Source organism: Pipistrellus kuhlii, unplaced genomic scaffold (assembly GCF_014108245.1).
Source record: "Pipistrellus kuhlii isolate mPipKuh1 unplaced genomic scaffold, mPipKuh1.p scaffold_m20_p_20, whole genome shotgun sequence".
NCBI lineage: Eukaryota > Metazoa > Chordata > Mammalia > Chiroptera > Vespertilionidae > Pipistrellus > Pipistrellus kuhlii.
Window position 1 is genome coordinate 13,140,306 of NW_023425516.1, and position 20,772 is coordinate 13,161,077.

At 58.5% G+C, this 20,772-nt stretch overlaps 1 protein-coding gene across 3 annotated transcripts; it reads right to left on the reverse strand.

Annotated features, from left to right (window-relative positions):
* Positions 1-22: 22 nt before the first annotated feature.
* Positions 23-17,485, reverse strand: AIFM3 (apoptosis inducing factor mitochondria associated 3). 3 transcript variants are annotated; one of them, XM_036449536.2, is made up of 21 exons: positions 17,363-17,485; positions 13,970-14,141; positions 9,418-9,631; positions 9,077-9,186; positions 8,757-8,866; positions 8,620-8,664; positions 8,276-8,372; positions 8,086-8,198; positions 7,506-7,592; positions 6,683-6,774; positions 6,434-6,564; positions 6,236-6,351; positions 6,058-6,129; positions 5,897-5,960; positions 4,622-4,698; positions 4,404-4,521; positions 2,220-2,318; positions 1,857-1,932; positions 1,205-1,309; positions 583-603; positions 23-392 (listed from the first exon to the last, which is right to left on the reverse strand). In XM_036449536.2, exons 2-21 carry the CDS (start codon positions 13,998-14,000, stop codon positions 353-355), a joined length of 1,818 nt encoding a protein of 605 aa, XP_036305429.1. In that variant the 5' UTR covers positions 14,001-14,141; positions 17,363-17,485; the 3' UTR covers positions 23-352. The 3 variants fall into 3 exon arrangements, with proteins under 3 accessions (XP_036305429.1, XP_036305430.1, XP_036305431.1); XM_036449537.2 differs by lacking the exon at positions 17,363-17,485 and adding an exon at positions 14,846-14,949; XM_036449538.2 differs by lacking the exon at positions 583-603.
* Positions 17,486-20,772: the final 3,287 nt, after the last annotated feature.

Consider the following 20,772-nt stretch of genomic DNA (forward strand, 5'->3'; position numbering starts at 1 on the left):
TACAGTGGAAGTCACGCAGATCTGCAAATGTGTGCGTTTTAATTTTGAGATAACATCTACTATGTTGCAGGGTCCTACAAGGGGTTCGATCCCAATAGAGGGAGATGAGGCAGGGCCTGTCCCACCTCCACTGCCAGCCATTGGTGGCAGTCGAGACCTTGGGTGGTGAGCAGCTCTGGGAAACAGTGGAGGCCTCTTTGGAGGTGAGCCAGGCGGCTGATGGCAAGCACTGGAAGGGCTCAGGTTCTGCCCTGGGGGATCCTGGGAAATTGGAGGTTGGCACCTGCCCCCAGGGCTTGGTCTCTGTCCCTGGTGCCCGAGCATGGCCTGCCCAAGTCTGCTGCATGCAAGATCAGGATCCTTTCCCTGTGAGCCAGGACATGTCGCCGGTCCTGCAGGAAGGAGGGGAGGAGGAGTCAGGGCAGAAGAAGAGCAAGGGCTCCCCACTCAGCACCATGAGCAGCTGGCCCGTGAGGACAGCGGGGATGGACTTGGGTAAAGGGGAAAGTCCATGAGGTGCAGACTCTGGGCTGAGTGGGGGACGGCTCGGAAGAGTCGACAGGAAGGCCAGGACACACGTACTTGCTGTGCAGCAGAAACAGCCTTTGCGAGTGCAAGAGGGAGAGACAGAGAAGGCCAGGGAAGAGCATGTCATTTATGTCCCCACTTGGGTCTCCGTTGTTGCTAGCCTGAAGCCTGCCCCCCCCCATGGCCTCCAAGCTTTCCCCTGTCCCTGAGGTTCTTTGTAGGCAGGTTGAACCCAAAGGGGGACTCCCATGAATGCCATGCTGGGATGAGGGTAATGACGGGTGTCCAGTGTCTCCCAGACCCCGAACAACCACCCACATCTGTGCAGGGCCTCCCCAGGGGCACCACTCGCTGCATTTCCCCACCTGACTCCTGCCAGGCTGAGCACAGCCATGTCCATCAGATGTCCCAGGCTCTGAGATTGCCCAAGCACTGACCCTGTCCCGGGTCATGGCCCTTTTCCTTGTTTCCCAAGAGCACATATAACCAGCCCACTCCCAGCTCACAATCGATGCCCTACACGGCCCCGTAGCACTAGGAGCCACAGATTGATGGAGACCAGGAGTGAGGGGACGCCCTGGGGGGCTATGGTGTGGCTGCTTGCCACAGGAAGGTTGAGCCAGTCCTTCGGTAGAATTCCTGTCCCCTTCCCCAGGCCTCCGATGCCCACACTCACTCCACTTCCCGCTTCCGGATGGCACGGCCCGAGGCCAGCACCTCAGCCACCTTGGACACAATAGGGTCGTAGTTCATGCTGGCCACGGCGATCACCTCGTCGCCTCTGTGGGGAGAGGGTGGCTGAGCCTGACAACTACCCCAGCAGGGGCCCCCCTCTTCTCGGACAAGACTGACACACTCCTGTCCACCTGGGACTCAGGAAGGGATCTTACCCAGGACAACAGGGGTGTCCTGAGCACCCAACCCTCGCTGCTTTGCACTCTAGCCCAACGTGGGCTTTGGGCTGCTGTGGAACTCCCACGGAGGTCCCAGCCGTACTCCTCCGTGGGGCTCGGGGCTGGGCTCCTGTCCTGGGATTACCACAGTCTCTACCTGTGTGACTTTGCTCAGTGTGAACACGGGATATGCACACCCACCTCAATGAGCAGTGCTAAAGAGAAATGTCCTGTCCATGAATGGCAGGTGGACCTATCATCCCACCTCCTCAACCTCTCCTCAGCGGTGCCTCCTGCCTCGCCCCCCTCCTCCCTTTGCCCCTCCGTCCACCCCACTTCTCTGGAGCAAGGCTTCTCTGGAATGATTCCCCCCTCCTCCCCCGACCGACTAAGTCCTGCTGCTTCGTGCCCCTCTCTGCCCCGCTGCTCTCTCACTTGGTGTAAAAAGCCACGAACTTCAGCTCCTCCAGATCCCCCTGGATGATGACGTCGTCGAAGCCTTCTCCGTACCCTGTGGGCCGGGCAGGCGGGTGGTGTCCACGTGAGCTCAGCAGAGGCGATGGGGCTCCACCGGGCCAGGGCCCTGTGCCCTCCTATGTGCCCCTCCTGTGCCCGCCTTCAGGGAGTGCTTCACCACTTTCTCTAGTTGACCTGGCCCCGCCCCCAGGATGCTCGTGGCCCCGCCCATAGGATGCTCCTGGCCCCGGCCCAACTCCAAGCCCCACCCCCGCTCTCCGCTATCACCTGAGCCCCGCCCCAAAGGCTCATGGCCCCGCCCCACCCCGAGGTTCCCGTTACCCGCGTAGCGCAGGCTCTTGCCGAACATGGCTGTCCACAGGTAGGGCACCGTGCAGATCTCCGCCTCCTGCGCCAGCATGTTCTGGGCCGCCACGCGTCCTGCGGGACCCAGAGGAGGGAAAACCCCACGCTAGCTCCCTCCACCCCGGCGCTGCCTGCCCTTGCTCTCTGGGGACCCCTCATATATGGTCCTCCCCTCCCCAGTGGTCCAGAGGCACATCATCGTGCAGCCCACTGTGAACCTGTTATTGATGCAAAAGAAAAAGAGAGGGTGGCCGAAACTGTACGGCTCCCTCTCCCTTCCTCTCTGTAAAAACTCAATAAAATATATTAAAAAGAAAAAAAGAAAAAGAAAAGGAGAGGGTGTTGGCCCGGCCCCTGTGGCTCAGTGGTTGAGCAGCAACCTATGAACCAGGAGGTCATGGTTCCATTCTCAGTCAGGGCACACACCTAGGTTGCGGGCTCGCTCCCCAGCCTGGGGCATGCAGGAGGCAAGGAGGGTTGACCACTTAGATGGCTTCTCTGGAGAATTGGAATGAAAGGTCCTGGGTCTGGAAGGGGGGTTTCCTGGGGGTGTGGGGCTGCCCCCGCCACCTCAGGTGTGCACACAGGCTACTCATCAGACATATGGGGTCTGAGAGGGAGGCAGGAGAGCAGGGCCCCGGGAAGAATCACCCGGTGGATTCCCAGTGCACGAAGCACTAATTCTAATTCTCTATCCCTCTCTCTTCCTCTCTGTAAAAAATTAAATATATATATATATATATATATATATATATATATATATATATATAATCAACAACAACCACCTAGCACCAACTTCAGACCTTGGATCTGAACAGAAATTAGAAATTCGGGGTTTCAGGGAGCAGAGGCTGTGATAACGTGAAGGCGGAGGGGAGGGGAGGTGGGTTCAGAGATTCTGGGGTCCTCCCTATGAGGTAGCTAGCTTGCTGGCACCTGCAGCCTAGGGGCCCAGACCAGGTGTGTGCAGTGAGCACGTCTTCAGAGGCTTGGTGAGGGGGAAGTCCATTCCTCAGAGAGTACAACAGTTCCAGGCCCGGATGGCCACTTCACAGGGGTCTGCATGAGACAGCTGGGTTCCCAGAGTCAGTCCAGTGACCCAAAGGAGACTGAGCGGGGAGCTGGCCCACGTCCTACTAAATCCCTCTCTCTCTCCCTGGAGAACATGTGTCTGGAGTGCAAAAGAAAAGGAGAAGGTGTTGGCCCAGCGGGTGTGGCTCAGTGGATAGAGCGTCGGCCTGCGGACTGAAAGGTCCTGGGTTCGATTCCGGTCAAGGGCATGTACCTTGGTTGTGGGCACATCCCCAGTGGGGGGCGTGCAAGAGGCAGCTGGTTGATGATTCTCTCTCATCGACGTTTCTAACTCTCTATCCTCTCTGTGAAAAATCAATAAAATATATTTGAAAAAAATAAAAAAAGAAAAAAAAGAAAGAAAAGGAGAGGGTGTTGGCCCAGCTGGTGTGGCTGAGAGTCAACCTATGAACCAGGAGGTCATGGTTCAATTCCTGGTCCGGGCACATGCACAGGTTGTGGGCTGGCTCCCCAGCGTAGGGCATGCAGGAGGCAGGCAATCAATGTTTCTCTCTCATCATTATGTCTCTCTCTCTCTCTCTCTCTCTCTCTCTCTCTCTCTCCCTTTCTCTCTGAAATCAATAAAAATATATATTTTTTTAAGAGGAGAGTTTGCCGAAACCGGTTTGGCTCAGTGGATAGAGTGTCAGCCTGTGGACTGAAAGGTCCCAGGTTTGATTCCAGTCAGGGGCATGTACCTTGGTTGCAGGCACAATCCCCAGGAGGCATCTGATCGATGTTTCTCTCTCATCGATGTTTCTAACTCTCTATTCCTCTCTCTTCCTCTCTGTAAAAAAATCAATAAAATATATATATTTTTTTTTTAAATGAGAAATTGTGGGAAGGACAAGCGGGGTGGGTGCTGTGGCTGGCTGAAAGGGGTGTCCAGTTAGCACAGGAGGGAGGTCTCACAGGGCTTGCTCCGTGAGCCGCTTGATCACCAGGGGGAGGCTGGCCCAGACAGGCCACCACAGAGCTTTGAATGGCTTTGCAACCAGCACTCAGGGCCCAAGGTCAGAAACTGAGGGATGGACCTGGGGGAGGCTGAGGCCCCCCCTCAGCTTTATCCCGCTGTGGGGCTGGCCATACCCTGGGCATGAGCCATCTGCCAGTGTGGGATGTTCACTTTCCGATTGTTCCTCCAGGCCAGCGGGAAGGTGACAGCGTCTCCGGCCGCAAACACGCCGGGGACATTGGTCTGCATCATCTGTGGGCAGAGGGCCCGTGCCTGTGAGTGGGAAAGGAGCCCTGGCCTGGGCCTCCCCCTGCCCCCAGCCCAGCACCCTTCCCACCCTCCCCGGCCCCACCTTGTTGACAGGGATGAAGCCTCTGGAATCCAGACCGATGCCGCTCTGCCTCAGGAAGCCCGTGGAGGGCACCGCACCTGCCAGGATGGGGCCTCTGTGTCCACTTCCCTTGTCTCACCGCTCTGCATGACCCACCCCCTTTGCTTGCCACAACCCAGCCTGAGGCTGCCCATCCAATGGGCTGCATGCCCTGGAGCCTGTGTGTGTCCTGTCCCTTCTGCCTGGACCCCCATAGACCTCTGTGCTTCCCACTAGGCCTGGGGTATCAGTCCCCTGACAGGGGTGGGTATACCACGCCACCCAGCCCTGTGCCGCCACCCCCAGCTTTGTCCCTTCCCAAACTGGCATCTCAGCTGGGTCAGGGACCAGCCAGAGGCATGTTTGTGTCCTGCAGCCCTCCCAGGGCAGGCCATGGCAAAGGCCAAGCTGAGTGTGCCCATTCCCCAACCGCCCTTTGAAGAAGGTATAGTGGTGGTTCCCATTTTACAGCTGTGAAAAGCGTGGCTCAGGGGTTGAGGGTCGACCTATGAACCAGGAGGTCACGGTTCGATTCCCAGTCAGGGCACATGCCTGGGTTGTGGGCTCCATCCCCAGTGTGGGGCATGCAGGAGGCAGCCAATGAATGATTCTCTCTCATCATTGATGTTTCTATCTCTCTTTCCCTCTCCCTCTCCCTTCTTCTCTAAAATCAATAAAAATCTTTAAAAAACAAAACAAACAAAAAAACAACAACACTGAGCTGAGGCCGGTTTGGCTCAGTGGATGGAGCATCAGCCTGCAGACTGAGGGGTCCCGGGTTCAATTCCGATCAAGACATATGCATTGGTTGCAGGCACATCACTGGTGTGGGGTGTGCAGGAGGCAGCTGGTCTATGTTTCTCTCTCATCGATGTTTCTGACTCTCTGTCCCTCTCCCTTCCTCTCTGTAAAAAATCAATTTAAAAATATATTTTTAGCCGAAACCAGTTTGGCTCAGCGGTAGAGCATCGGTCTGCAGACTGAAAGGTCCCAGGTTCGATTCCGGCCAAGGGCATGTACCTTGGTTGTGGGCACATCCCCAATAGAGGGTGTGCAAGAGGCAGCTGGTCGATGTTTCTCTGTCATCGATGTTTCTAGCTCTCTATCTCTCTCCCTTCCTCTCTGTAAGAAAATCAATAAAATATATATTTTTAAAAAAATAATAATAAAAATAAAAATAAAAATATATTTTTTAAAAAAGCCCCACTGCATGCAGCTCAGGGAGGGAAGGGACTGGCCCAAGGCTCACCCACTCACCGATGCCCACCACACAGACGTCCGCCCGCACCACCTTGCTGCTCTTCAGCACGACCTCCTTCAGCTGTGGGGAGAAGGCGGCTGAGCAGGGGTGCCCGGCCCCCGGGCATGAGGGAGAGGAGACAGCGCGGCAGGGGGTGGGGGTGGGGAGAAGGGCCCACCTTTCCCTCCTGCGCCCGCAGCTCCGACACCTCCGTCTGCATGTAGAACTTGACCCGGTTGTTCTCAAACATCTGTCAGGGCAGGCGGGCCGTGGGCGGGAGGTGAGAGCCCGCCTGGGGCTGGGCTGGGCGTCCAGGCTTCCGAGGGGCTGGGGGGCCGGGGGGGGTGCGGGCTCACCTTCATGAGGGCACGGCCCACGCGCTCCCCCAGGAACCTCCTGAACGGCGTCTCCTCCAGCTCCACCACGGACACCGAGTGGGCCTTCTCCGTCAGGTAGGCGGCCACCTCCATCCCTGGGCCGGGGGGGGGGGCAGCGGCTGGCACCCTGCTCCTCCCTGTCCTGTGCCCTCCACCCCCCGGTCCACAGCCGCTCACCTAGGAAGCCGGCGCCCACCACCACGGTGTTGCGGCCCCGGGCCAGCCTCACCACGCGGTTGGCGTCCTCCGGCGTCCGGATGGTGAACACGTTCTCCACCTCTTTGCCTTTGCAGCTCAGGGTCTTGGGGCTGAGACACGGCCAGGGTCAGCGAGGGGCTCCATCCGGCACCCTGAGCCCACCCGCCCGTCCTGGCCGGTGCCCCGCCCGGTGGCCGGCGGGAGCCCGCAGGGCACACACACTCCCACCTGCTCCCGGGAGCCAGCAGAAGCTTGCTGTACTCCAGCTTGAAGCCGTCCTTGAACACCACCTTCTTGTTTCTCACGTCCACCGTGACCACCTGCAACCCCCGCCCCGCCGGAGACAGAGATGGACCTGGCCTGGCCGCCCACTGCTGGCTCCTGCAGCACAGGGCCTGGCCAGTCCCTCTCCGCAGCTCCGGGGGCGGGGGGGAGGAGGGGGCTTTTCCTGCCCCCTGGGTTGTCCTTCCTCCTTCACCTGGCAGTTCCTCCCCACTCTTTTTATCTATTTCTTGGTAACCCTCACCCAAGGATTTTTATTTATTTACTTTTTTAGAGATTGGAAAGGAGGGTGAGAGTGAGACACACACTGATATGAGAGAAGCACACTGGTTGGTTGCCTCCCATACTCACCCCCACTGGGGCCAGGAATTGAGCCTACAACCCAGGTACCTGCTCTTGACTGGAATCTGACCCCTGACCCTTCAGTCCGAGGACTGGTGCTCTAACCATTGAGCAAACTGGCCAGGGCCCTCCTCACGCTTTAAGCTTCAGGCATCACCTTTCCCTCAAAGCCCGTCTTACCCTCCCAAGTCCCACCAGGTTCTTCCATCCCAGCCCCGAGCAAATCATCGATGTCCCCACACTGGAGACCTGGGACATGTGTCCAGGACCCTACCAAACGGGAGATCCAGTGCAGCCTTCTGGGCCTGGAGCTTCCCCCTCCCCCCCCCCGCCCCCGGGTGCCTGGGCAGCAAGGCCAGAGCACACCCACATTTCTAGGAGCCTACACGACCTCACGGCCTTCAGGGCTGCCCAGCTTGGTCCCCACCTGCGCCTCCGTGAGCACCTCGATGCCATAGGCTCGGAAGAACTCCTTGGGCCTCAGGGCTAGCTGCTCCGGCTGGGCGTCCAGGGACTGCAGGAGAGAGCCAGCCTGAGACGGAGCCAAGCAGCCAGCCTTCCGTTTTGCAACAGAGGACCTGGGACCCGAGAGGGTGGGGCCGGCCCCAGGTCACACAGGGGCTGCAGGACCGAACTCAGCAAACCCAGATCTAGCCGAAACCAGTTTGGCTCAGTGGATAGAGCACCGGCCTGCGGACTGAAGGGTCCCAGATTTGATTCCGGTAGGGGGCATATATCTTGGTTGTAGGCACATCCCCAGTAGGGGGTGTGCAGGAGGCAGCTGATTGATGTTCCTCTCTCATCGATGTTTCTGACTCTCTATCCCTCTCCTTTCTGTAAAAGAATCAATGAACTATTTTAAAAAAACAAACGCAGATCTTCAAACTCTGGGGCCTGGCATGAGAGGAGGGCAGCGGGCCGGACCCCCGATGGGCAGCAAGCAAGGCTCTAAGGGGGCCTGACTGCATCCAGAGGGATAGAGCCCCCCCCCATTCACCCCACCCCACCTTGCTGAGCTTGGGCCGGTCATAGGGGAGGTGCCTGTCCAGCGTGCACAGGACGATCCTGTCCGAGAAGCCCTCCTGCCGCAGGGTCTCTGCACACACCAAGCCGGCAGCACCTTGAGGGGAGGAGGGGGTGTGCGTCAGGGGCCACCTCTCCCCACCCCACCCTGCCTCTCACGGTCCCAGCACCCACCTGCGCCCACGATGAGCACGTTGGTGCTGCCGCTGTGGCCAGCGCTGGGAGAGATGCACTTGGCCATCATCTTGGTCCTTCGCTGCAGCTGCAAGGCCTAGGAGCCGCCGCCGGAGAGTGGGGGGCAGCTGGGAGTTGGGGCCACGCCCACCGACCTCCCTGCCTAATCCCAGCGGTCCAGCCTCATCCCCACCCTGCACCCCACACTCTGCTCCCCGGCCACACTCACCGGACTCCCTCCCGCCACAGGGCTTCACACAAGCTGCTCCCTGAGCCCAGACGCCCACCTGGGCCTCTCTCCCTCTTACCTGAGCCCGGACCACACCCCCGGGCCACACCCTCACCTGCTTGCTGGCCCGGACATACACCTTCTCCTTCTCAATCTTCACCTGCAAGCCGAGGGGCTCAGAACCAGGCTCTGGGTGCTTCGGTCCCTGGCCCTGCACCCCCAGGCTCCCACCCACCGCACACCCAGCCCCACCTGGAACTTGTGCAGACTGTCCAGGCCGGGGAAGTCCTCCAGGTCCCCCGTGCTGATGTTGAAGCAGGCGCCATGCCAGGGGCAGCGCACCCGGCCCCGGGACAGCACGCCTGGGGGGAGGCAGCGCTGAGCCGGGGTCACCTGCAGGCGCCCCTCTCCGAGGTCTCCTGAGTCCCAGCACCTGCTGGCCCTCCTTCCACACCGCCCCAGAGACCCCCCAGCAGGTGGGGAGCTGGAGGCCGGGGAGGAGCCACGCTGGACCGGGCCGGTGGCTTCAGGGGGCAGTGGCCCCGCCCACGTCAGAGACCCAGACGACTCACCTTTCACCAGGGGGGCGCCGTAGTGCGGGCACTTGTGGCCCAGGGCGTGGAACTCCCCGTTGTCCTTCACCAGCAGCACCTTCCCCCAGCCCAGCTCCACTTCACGCATCCTGGGGAGGGGCTGCGCTCAGGATTCAGCCCACATGGGAGGCACCGCCTCCTGCCAGCGCCTCCGCCCAGAATGCAGCCTTCAGGGGAGCACAGGCCCAGACCAGCAGAAGCCACAAGGCTGGGAGCTAGCCCTGGGCCCCCCCCAGGCCGCCCCGTCCACCTTACCCAGGGCTTGTGTTTGCCCTCCCCACCCGGGGCCCGCTGCCCCCGGCCCCAGGCCCTGCACCCACTGGCCATTCTCCAGGTCCTTGACGTGACAGACGGCGGCCTCCAGGCAGTCCTGAGCCCCGGGATAGGGGTGCGGGGCGGGTAGGCGCTCCTCCGCGTGGAAGTGGCGGGCGGTGCCGTTGCCCTGGTAGGCCCGGGGGCTGCCCTTCCCGCCGGCTGACAGCTCCTCCTTGCCCCGCTCCTTCTCTGGCAGCACCACCTCGATCTTGAGCTCCACTGTGGGGAGGGAGGGGCACGGTGAGCCCCCCTCCCGCTCCCCACCGCCCACCTCCCCACCCACTCCCCGTAAGGAGCCTTACAACAGCAAGGAGCCTTACAACAGGCATGAAGCAGTCAGGGGCCTGAACTGATCTCTGCATGATTTCTTTCTTTCTTCTTCTTCTTTTTTTTTTTTTTTAATAAATTTTATTGATTTTTCACAGAGGAAGGGAGAGGGATAGAAAGTTAGAAACATCGATGAGAGAGAAACATCGACCAGCTGTCTCCTGCACACCCCCCACCGGGGGATGTGCCCACAACCAAGGTACATGCCCTTGACCAGTATCGAACCTGGGACCCCTCAGTCCGCAGACTGACTGACGCTCTATCCACTGAGCCAAATCGGCTTCGGCTGCATGCCTTCTTTTCAATAACAGAATTAGTGAGCGGAGTACAAACCAAACTCCTTCCACCCTGAAATGGCCCTTCCTCCGGGGATCTGGGTGGAGGAAAAGCCCTGGGGCCCCGAGACTTGCTCAGACTCCCAGGACACGGTCCTCGATGGAGGACAACGCCATCGCTGAGGGATCAGGGGCAGGTTCAGGGTCTGACTCCAGTGAGAACAGGGCATCCCAAATTTCCTGTAGCTCAGGACCGTGAATCTGAGTGATGGGAAATCGAGGGTTCGTTGTTCTAGGTTTGCAACTTCCCCATAGATTTGAATTTTCCCCCCCAAATTCAGAAAAAGTATACACGACATAATGTCAACTTAAAAAAAAAAAAAGCTATTCTCACCAGTTTGAGAATCCTTCAGCATTTAGCAAGCCCAGCCCTGGTTTTTCAGCATCTTCCTGTGCAGGGGTTTGGGGCCTTGGGGGTACACGTGGATAGACCAGAGAGAGCCCCGCGCGCACACACACACATACACACACACACACACACACACACACACACACACACCCCAGCCTCAACACAGACGATCCCTCCACAGCCTGCCCTCGGGGCCAGCTCCAGGGGAGAGTGGCCAGAGACTGTCGTTTTCTTCTTGATACTTTTCTGCATTTTCCAAATTCCCTACCATGTGCCTGGGGTATTTTTCCAATTAGAAGGGAACAATAAACAGAATTTTGAGCTGCGATAATCCGGCCTCCTGGGCTGCTTGCAGCGGGGAGGAAGGCTGAGGGAAAGCCAAGCCCCTGGCACAGCGTGGGCCACGGAGGGAGCAGAAGGCTCCTCTCCCGACTCCCAAGGCACCAGAGCTTCCTTCCCGGCATCTGGGAGTTCACCCCTCACCCTCTCCACACCCTCAAGCCCGACACTCCAGAAGCAAAGGACCCAGAGGCACACGCCTCCCAACCTTGTAATTCCCTTGGCCTGTGGCCCTGGCTAACTCCTGCCCAGCCGCCTGGACATAACTCAGGGGTTGCCTCCCCTGGCTGCCCAGCCCCTGCATGTCCCTCATCTCATGCTCTGCTAATCCCCTCCTTGGGCCTGGCCTGGCCTGGCCCGGGAGACTGAGGGGCAGCCCTCATCCTCAAGTTCCAGCCCCCAGGGCAGGCCTGACACTGCAGGAGGGAAGGTCCACTCTATGTTTCCAGCTGGGCAGAGGGGGGGCACCTGGGCACAGCATGTGCTGAAGCTGTTGTGTCAGGTGGGGGTGGTCATGGGTGGAGTGGGCTTCCCCTCCGTCGCCCACACTTTATGTAAGAGTGTTAGAATGTTTTCAGAAGAATTAAATGGAAGAATACTTTGAACCCAGCGGACACCAGCTGTGTGAGCTTCAGAGCGGGAGCCCACGAGAGCAGCTCTCGGCCAGGGCCCAGTAAGAGTCCAGCCAGGCCGAAACCGGTTTGGCTCAGTGGATAGAGCATCGGCCTGCAGACTGAAAGGTCCCAGGTTCGATTCTGGTCAAGGGCACATCTGCAGTAAGGGATGTGCAGGAGGCAGCTGATTGATGTTTCTCTCTCATTGAAGTTTCTAACTATCTCTCTCTCTTCTTCTCTGTAAAAAAAATCAATAAAATACATATTAAAAAAAAAAAAAAAAAAAAAGAGCTCAGCCAGGCTGTTTTCATCCTCCACCTCCTTCTAGAAGGCTCCGAGGAGCGGCCTGGAGCAATCGAACCGAAAGCCATTAAGGCAGGAGCCATGGTGGGGAAGGGAGGAGCATCTCTGCTCCCTCAGGAGCCAAAGCAACCCCAAGTCCATGGTTCCCAGCTGCCCGCTGGCGAGTGGGTGCTGAAGGAGAATAACAGGGGCAACATGTAAACCAGAGCAGAAGCTCAACAGAGGCACTTGGGTAACAGTGGTTCACTGGCTAGCTCCGAGCTCCCTGGCAGCCATGAAGAAAAGGGAAAGCCTTTTCGTAGCATTTGTGGCCCAATAAAAGGCAGGCGACCAAGATACCAAGAGAGGTGCACCTCCTCCTGGTTCTGAGCTTAGCAAGAGTCTGGCCTGGAACTCTTCCTACAAGGAGCACAGTGCCCCTGAAGCCCGGGGCAGAAGGAATGTGTGCCTACGTGCAGTGAGCAAGGTAGAAAATGAAGAATGTGCACAGAGATACACTTATCTGATTTCCCTGTGGTCCCTTCTGATCTCTGCGAAACCCCCATGGCCAAATGCTCTCACTCCTACTCCCTGAGTCTCACCCTTTGATCTGCACAGTGTATGCGCCTGGGGCCTGAGTTCCTGCCCTCCCCCCAGAGTCCCACAGGGGAGTCCTGGCTGCAGCCAGTCTAGCCCCAAATTAGGACATCGTAACCTTTTGCAAGGGCTGCCTAGGTGCCAGACCCTGCAGAGGGTACAGAATTATTAGCCCCATTTCACAGGTGAGAGCACAAAGACTCCGAGAAGTGACGTCCTCTGCCCGAGACCACACACTCAGGGAGAGAGGCTGGACTTGGACCCCAGAGGCCAAGTTCTCAGCCCTGTTTCTGGGGTGGTAAGTGTGACCAGCTCCTATGCTAACCAGGAGTCCTGGCGCCAGGGGTCCCAGGCAGGCCGGCCTTTGTGTTTCTTTAAAGGAAACTACAGTTGGGCCGAAACCGGTTTGGCTCAGTGGACAGAGCGTCGGCCTACGGACTGAAGGGTCCCAGGTTCTGGTCAAGGGCATGTACCTTGTGGTTGTGTGCAGGAGGCAGCTGGTCGATGTTTCTCTCTCATTCATGTTTCTAACTCTCTATCCCTCTCCCTTCCTCTCTGTAAAAAAAAAAAAAAAAATCAATAAAATATATTTTTAAAAAAATAAAGGAAACACCTTCTGCCCAGGGCCTCCTGCCAGGGCCAGCCAGCATCCTCCCGCCCCGATTCTGATGGGGGAAGGCTGAGGCGGGCAGGGTGGTGAGATCGGAGTGTCCACAGCTCGGGAGTGAGGGGAGGGCAGGCGTGGGGAGTCCCTCCCCTCCCCTGTGGGCAAGGCTTCACCCTTCTCCTCTTGCCCCAAGTCCCCCTCAGACCCAGGAAAGGAGAAAAGGCTCAGGCGTTCCAAGGTAACGGAGCCGATGGGTATCAGGTAAGGGGAGACGGGGTGAGCCATGCTGGGCAGCGTGGCCCGGACAGGCTGGGCGGGGCGCGGCCGAGGTGCTCGGGAGGCCTCGGTGTCTTCCTCTGTGGCATGCCTGCACCCCGTGCCTCCCTGGGCATTGTGAGGATCGAGGAGGGGGAGTGGGGCCCGAGGGAGAGCCCAGCAGGGGAGAGCCTCCATCAGAGAGCACACCCGGGCCTGCCCAGCAGCACCCGGGGCTGGCTCTCCGTGGGCCAGGCAGGGTGGGGATCCCCTGTGCACACGGGAAAGTGGGCCCTGAGAGACTGAGAGCGTGGTCCACGGTCACAGAGGGTCAGAAGAGGTGAGGAGAGGCCTGGGACCTGTCCACTCCGCGCCCACAGCAACTCTGAGAGGCCGGGTCCGTTTTGCAGAGAGGGAAAGTGAGGCTCAGAGAGGTCAGGTGCATACCTGGGCCCCACAGAGGCTGAGGATGTCTGTCCCCTGATCCCCCCTCCCCCTTCCCTGGTCCCGGGGGGGGACACCGCCACCCTCCCCCACCCTGTGGCAGGAGGAACCCTCCCCTCCCCTTTCCAAGAAAGAATCGGTTGTGATTCCCACCACCAGCTCCCAAAACCCAGAATAAGGAGGAAGGGTCACTGGGGGGGGGGGGAAGGATGGCTCCAGGCCCCCACCCCCTCCGGCCTGCAGCGCATTAACATTCGGCTGCCACCCGGCCTGACCTACTTCTGAGGCAGAGAGGGAGGGGGAGGAGGAAGGAAGGTGGCCGGGAGGAGGGAGGGAGGAGAGATGGAGAGAGGAAAGGAGGAGGGTAGGAGGTGGAGGGGAGGGGGTAAGCAAGAAGAGAGGAGGTACCTGGCTTGGGCTTGGAGAAGCAGCCGCCCATGGCGAGGGGCTCTCAGCTGGATAGGGGGCGGGGGCGCAGATGGTGGGCGGTGGGAGGCTAGGGTGCCCTCAGTGGGCCTGGACCCCCCACGGCCCTTAGAAACGCTGATGTTGCCATCCCAGCTGGAGTTGCCTTCAGGACCTGTAGGGGCAGAGAGAGCGGAAGAGCTTAGGTGGGGATGTGAGTAGAAGCACAGAGAGACAGACTCCTAGAAGAGGCCCACATTGGAGCTGGGGAATATTTCAAACAGGGAGCCAGGCCCCAGAGGAACAATGGGACCCTGGAGGACACCTCCCCTCGGACGCCCTCCAGGCTCAGCACCCTCACTCCCCACTCCCACCTGTGCCTGGGCAGTGCCCACGGCCAGAGGAATCTGCCAGGCTTTTAAGTCCAGCCCCACAGCTGCCTTGTCCTGGAACTCCCCTGTGTCTGCTGCCCCCTCAACATCCTGCAGCCTGGCCCTAGCCGGTTTGGCTCAGTGGATAGAGCGTCTGCCTGCAGACTCAAGGGTCCCAGGTTCAATTCCAGTCAGGGGCATGTACCTTGGTTGTGGGCACATCCCCAGTGGGGAGTTTGTAGGAGGCAGCTGATCGATGTTTCTCTCTCATCGATGTTTCTCACTCTCCCTTCCTCTCTGTAAAAAAAAAATCAATAAAATATATACTTTTTAAAATCTTGCAGCCTGGGAGCCCTGCAACCCTCCTCTCTCCAGGGAGGCCACCACGGCCAGGGTCAAACACCAGATCCCCTCGGGCAGATGAGGGCCTTCCTGGTCCTCGGGCTTCCTCTTCCTACAGCCATTCAGTGCTCCCTGGTCCCTGCACCCACCCTCCCTGGATACCCACCTCCTTTAAGGGCAGCCACCGCTTCTTGCTCCCAGCCCAGACGCAGACCCAGGCTGCCAGGCCTTGGAAGCCAGGCAAGGGGGCAGCCCAGCCTCTGCCCCTCCTCCAGGGAGAGCTGCTGCCAGGAGGGGTAGGGGCGGGTGGGGCTGGGCCAGGCCACTGGTCCCCAGGGAAACCCAGCTCCATGGTGAGCAGAAGTGGGCGGCAAGCCCAGGCACACAGTCCTGCCACAGACGATGCCCAGCAGCCGAGAGCTCCCACCCCCACCCTCACTCTTCACAAATGCCCACCAGGCCCAGGACACTGAGGCCATGCCCCACAGCAGATGGATAAACAGAGGAGCCAAGGACTCGCCAAAGTCAAGCAGCAGGTAGGAGCGTCTGGGTGGCCTCCCATCCCCCTGCCTCCTTAGTTCCAAGATAGGCAGGGACCCAAGAAGCCGACATATCACCTTGCAAGCCGCAGAGCCTGGGGGAAGGGTCACCAGGTCAACAAAGAGATCCCTGCAGCCAAGGCCACGGGATGGACCATCCCAAAGACTGGACTTTGCAAGACGCAGAAGAGTTCAGCTGCCCTGTTTACGACGGACTGCCGCACAGGCTGTCCCACAGCCATCGATCGCATTTGCTTTCCCTGGAAGTTCTTCCTGAAGTCTAACTCGAGGTGCAGCTGAAGCCTGCTAGGTCCAGCCCAGATCCCAGCAAGGACCCTGGGAAAAGGTGGGGGGAGGACCACCTCCTGCCTGGCACCTGATCTGGCCTGCCCCGTAGGCACTCCTTACAGTCCAGGAAGCAGTGGCACCGAGGCTACCTGGGCACACCCATGCCCTCTCCCCCCTGCTCATCACCAAGGTGGGTTTGCAAAGTGTGGCCACCACCTGCCCTGCCTGCACCCTCCCTGGGCACAAGAAGGCCTCTCCCCGGTCCTGGCTTCACCTCCAGCTCAGCTCTGCCCACCTCCTTCCTGCCGGACCACAGGGCCCAGAGAAGGGGGGACCTCACCTGGACACTAGGTGCCTGGCGAGGCTGTTCCCTCCCTTCCCAGGTGCTCAGGTGTCTGGAGCCTCCCATCCCCCAGAGCCGTGGGCCTGGAAACAGATTTGTGGGGCTGGAACCTTCTCCAGGCCTACTGTGTGCTAAGCCAGCTTGGCGTCCTCCTGCTTCCTGCAGGCTCAGGCACCCTCACGCAAAGGCACAGATCCTTGCCAGGGACATGGCAGGAGGGAACCGCAAGTTTGTTTGTTTTTAAATCCTCACCTGAGGATATGTCTTTTTTTTATTCATTATTTGAGAGGAGAGAGAGAGAGAGAGAGAGAGAGAGAGAGAGAGAGAGAGAGAGAGCGCGCGCGCGCCAAAACTGGTTTGGCTCAGTGGATAGAGCGTCGGCCTGTGGACGGAAGGGTCCAGCGTTCGATTCTGGTCAAGGGCATGTACCTTGGTTGTGGGCACATCCTTAGTAGGGGGTTTGCAAGAGGCAGCTGATCGATGATTCTCATTGATGTTTCTAACTTTCTATCCCTCTCTCTTCCTCTCTGTAAAAAAATCAATAAAATATATTTAAAAAGTAAATAAAGATCTTTAAATCCTACTTGCTAAAGGTAAAATAATATTTGAGAGAGAGAGAGAGAGAGAGAGAGAGAGAGAGAGAGAGAAATATCAATGTGTGAGAGAATCAGCCATCAGTTGCCTCCTGTATGCCCCCTGATCAGAGATGGAACCCAGAAACTTGCAATGTGTATGAAACCAAGACCCTTCTGTGCTCAGGAGGACACTCCCACCACCTTAGCCACACCGGCCGGGGTGGGACCCCAAGTGTTTGCAGAGTGCTGCTGTCTGCCCCTTGCCCATGAGCTGCCCCATGTAAGAAAGGCGGTAACAGTTGCCTGTACAATCCACTAGGGGCCCGTGTCCTGTCCCAGAACCCTCTCCCCGGCCCGGGTAGTGCAGGCTGGGGTGGATCTGCCCCCTCCTCTGCACTGCCCCCCTCTTGTCTCCTGGTCTCACTCCTCACCGAGGGCCACAGGGGCCCTTCTCCTCCCCGCCCCGGAGGCCCCTGCCCAGCTCGGGACCCCGGGGACTTCCAGCCTTCTTCCTCCTGACGGCTTCCAGCTCCTCAAACCCCTCACCTCCTCCCCCTGCCCAGGCACAGCCCCTCCGTGCACTCTCCCCGCCTCTGCACGTGCAGTCCCGCTACCTGAGATGCCCTTCCAGGTGGCCTTCCCGCATCGTCCCGGTCGCCCCGCCAGACCGGGTGGCCCAGGAGCGGGCAATGCCACACAGTAGGGCCGCGCGGCCGGCGGGGAGGGCCGGCGGGGGAGGGGAGGAGGAAGAGGGGCGCCCCCCCCCCCCAGCTCTTCTCTCCCCCTCGCTGTCCAACCTCAGCCCTCAGAGCGCAGCCCCAGGTCCGAGGACCGCGAGCTCGCGGCCAGGCTCGCCCGAGGCGGGGTCGCAGGGTCGGGCCGCGGTGGCGGGACAGGGGCCCGGGGTCCTGGGGTCCCGGGGCCGGGAGGGCGCTCACCTGGGCTGGGCGCCGGCGTCCGCTCCGGAGCCGCTCGGGACCGGCCGCCCCGGGGGAGGCGCAGGGGGAGGAGCGGGCGGGGCGGGGCGGGCGCTGCGGCGACACTGCGGCCAGCGGAGCCAGCGCGCCCCGCCCCGCCCGGCGGCGCAGGTGGGAGCTGACGGGGGTCGGGGGTCGGGGGTCAGGGGTCAGGGGTCGGCTTGCGGTGCGGGGAGGCAGCCGGAGCCGCTCCTGGCCAAGGGCGCTTTGGCAGGTCCTGGGACCCTCGGGGATCCTTGCGAACCCCACGGGACGCCAAGCTGGAGGCGCACCAGGTCCTTCGGATTTTTTTTCCTTTTCTTCTTCTTTTAATCCTCACACAAGGACATTTTCCCATTTTGATTTTAGAGAGAGTGGAAGAGAGAGGGAGAGACAGAGAAATGTCGATGTGAGAGAAATGCATCCTTGGGCCCGGGCCAGGGAAGAGCCTGCAATCGAGGTACGTGCCCTTGACCGGAATGGAACCGGGACCCTTTGGTCTGCAGTCCAGCGCTCTGTCCGATGAGCCAAACTGGCTAGGGCTCCTTTTCTTTTCTTAATCCTGTCTTCGAGCCGTCCGTGGGGGAAAAGTTGAATCACCGGGAGAAACTTCTTCAAGAAAAAAACCCCAATTCACTCCTGCTTGCCCCTCAGATACCTTCACGGGCTGGGGGGCGGGGAGAGCGGTTCAGACTCCCAGGTCTCCTAGCTCTCTCCCTCCCCTCTGGGGGTGGAGGTGGGGAGAATATGATATGTTCTAGGTTCTATTTTAATTTATATTTTATTACATTTTCTCTTTCCCACCTATCATTATGCCAGAACTTAATTACCTGAGTCCACATAAATCCCAGTGCACCCTGGTGTCGTGTCCCTTCCTCCATGAAGTCCTCCATGATCAACACTCCAGGACCTGGTATTCTGACTCCTGGACCTCAGGGTTTCATTGTCCCCACTGTCCAGCTCTTTCTGTTGTGGTTTGTCTCACTAGCAAACTAGAATTCCGTGATGGTGTGAGAAAATGAATGAATGGCACCTTCCAAAGGTTTGATGTCGTATCTGTCACTAAGCATTTCAGGGCCCACCGACTCTGATGTCCTATTACTCGGTGGTTTGAGTGAGTTGGGTCCTTGTTTATTTCCTGCCTCTCCTCTTTCTTGGCCTTGCTCTCCTGTAAGGATTACAACACGGCCTTCCGAGGGAATCTTTTACGTACGCCATACCTCGCCCAGGGGGCCAGCACAACTCCTCCCCTCTTTTTTTTTTTAAACAGAGCCTTATCTTTTTTTGTACTCGAAGGAACCGCTGAGCTAAAGCCAACCCCTTTTTAAAAAAAACATTTTTATTGATTTCAGAGAGGACGGAAGAGGGATGGAAAGAAACAGCCACGATGAGAGAGAATCATGGTGCATCGGCTTCTTTTGTAAGTCCCCCACTGGGGATCGAGCCCACAACACGGGCATGTGCTCTTGACCAGAACCAAACCTGGGACCTTTCAGTTCGCAGGCCAACGCTCTATCCACTGAGCCAAACCGGTTCAGCTGTTCTGTTGATATTAGGCTCTGTTGACTAATGAGTTTGCCGACCACTGGATAAGGGGATCCAAGGACACTCAGTAGGCCTCTGAGCTTTGGGTAGCCTGAGGTCCTGGTCTAGCCCCAAAGATGATTCTGACAAAGTGGTAGCAGCCTTGATAATACCTAATGTCAGCAAAGAGGGAAATCAAGATCCAGGTTGAGATATAGTGAGGTGATCTGCGGGGGGCGCTGGGATCCTCTTAGTCAGCAGACACCCCAAAGGCAGGAAGGGGGTTGCTGATGTCTGAGAAGCAAGTGGGTGATCCCTTTCCCCCCCCCCCCCTTCCCCCAGCCCTGGAGTACCCCCACCATGCAGCCCTGGAGTACCCCCACCATGTCTCTGCCCTCTTACACCTTCCCCCTCCTGTCAGTTTCCTTATTCCCCACTCCGCCCAGCCTGGGGTCTCCAAGCCCAGTGTGCAGGAGAGTCCTTTTTTAGTTAAGAAAACGGGATCGCTGTAATGTCTAACATTGTGATTGACACTGGCGCCCCCTGGAGGCCAGTCTGAGTCTGCATGGGCCTCCCTGAACTTTAGGGTTCTGATGGAAGGGGTTGAGAGTGGGGGTCTCTTCCCTGGATTCTCAGAGGGGGAGACCTTGGTTCGACTGACAGATCCACAGGAAATGTTGGGGTACTGATGCAGCACAGCCAACATCTGAGCTGAAGCCAGCTGCGAGGGGAAAGATGGGTGGTAGTGCCCAGAGCTAGGGATTTATTTACTTATTTACTTATTATAAAAGCAGAAGTTGAGGGAATCCTCAGGTTGGGGAGTGAGGGTGAAGCCCCTCCCCCAGCCTCATCTCTGACTCCCGGCTACTGCAGTCTTCTCTCTCCTGCTCAGTTTGGTTTACACGGTCTGACCATCATGTTCCCAGCACCCTCTGGGTTCTCTGTGACTCTGTCGAAGGTAGCTCCAGCCCCCCCTAAACCTCTTTAGCCCAGCCTGGGCCCTCCCAGTTCTGTTCTCAGGCTCTGGGAGCACCGGTCCTAAATCCAGTCCTCATGAAGGATGCCAAGGCCAGGAGGGCTTTATAGGAGGTGGCAGAAGGTGAGGACAGATGGACCAGTTGGAGTTCATCAAAGGAGAGAAGGGTGTCCAAGCAGAAGGAACACGTGGGCCAAGGCAAGGAGGTAGAGAGTCAAATTCTGGGGAATTCAGAATGTGTCAGTCCTGTCTGGCCTGAGTTTTGGGTTCTGGGCAGGGGCATGGCATGGAGTGTTACCATGGGCCGGGGAGGAACTGGGTAAAGGGGTTTTCATTATACGTTTTAGGAATAAAGCATACCAGCAACTAGGATTGGCACTGGGCTGGGAGGGAGCAGGGAGGCCAGGAGACACTTGGGGCAAGGACTAAGCTCGAGTCTTGGTGAGCTCAGTTGGGCTGCAAACTTCCATTCCTTGGTGGGCTGACACTGGGGCTTGTACTGGCCTCTGGTAACTGGCCTGGCACAGCCCTGCCCAGGTTCCTCATTTAAAAAAAAAGATATATTTTTTAATTGATTTCAGAGAGGAAGGGAGATAGAAACATCAATGAGAATCATTGACCAACTTGCCTCCTGCAAGCCCCACACTGGGGATCAAGCTGGCAACCCTGGCACGTGCCCTGACTGGGAATCAAACGGTGACACTCAAACCACTGTGCCACTCTGGCCCCTGGGTTGTCCTTCCTTCTCTTGGTGCCAGCCCTTTCTTGCCCTCTATGTAGTTACTGACCATCTACTACTCCTGGTGCCTCAGGCACCCACTCAGAAAGCTTCCCCTTCCCCAAACCCCTTAGCCTTTACAGTAGTTTCCCCAGGGCCTTCAGGTGGGTGGGT

Excerpts from the sequence above, each read along its gene's own strand:
- AIFM3 (XM_036449536.2), bottom strand. The coding sequence starts at position 14,000 with ATGGGCGGCTGCTTCTCCAAGCCCAAGCCAG. Across the intron at positions 5,961-6,057 it reads TGCGGGCGCAGGAGGGAAAG|CTGAAGGAGGTCGTGCTGAA; the intron begins GTGGGCCCTTCT and ends TTCTCCCCACAG. Across the intron at positions 4,699-5,896 it reads CGTCTGTGTGGTGGGCATCG|GTGCGGTGCCCTCCACGGGC; the intron begins GTGAGTGGGTGA and ends CCATCCTGGCAG.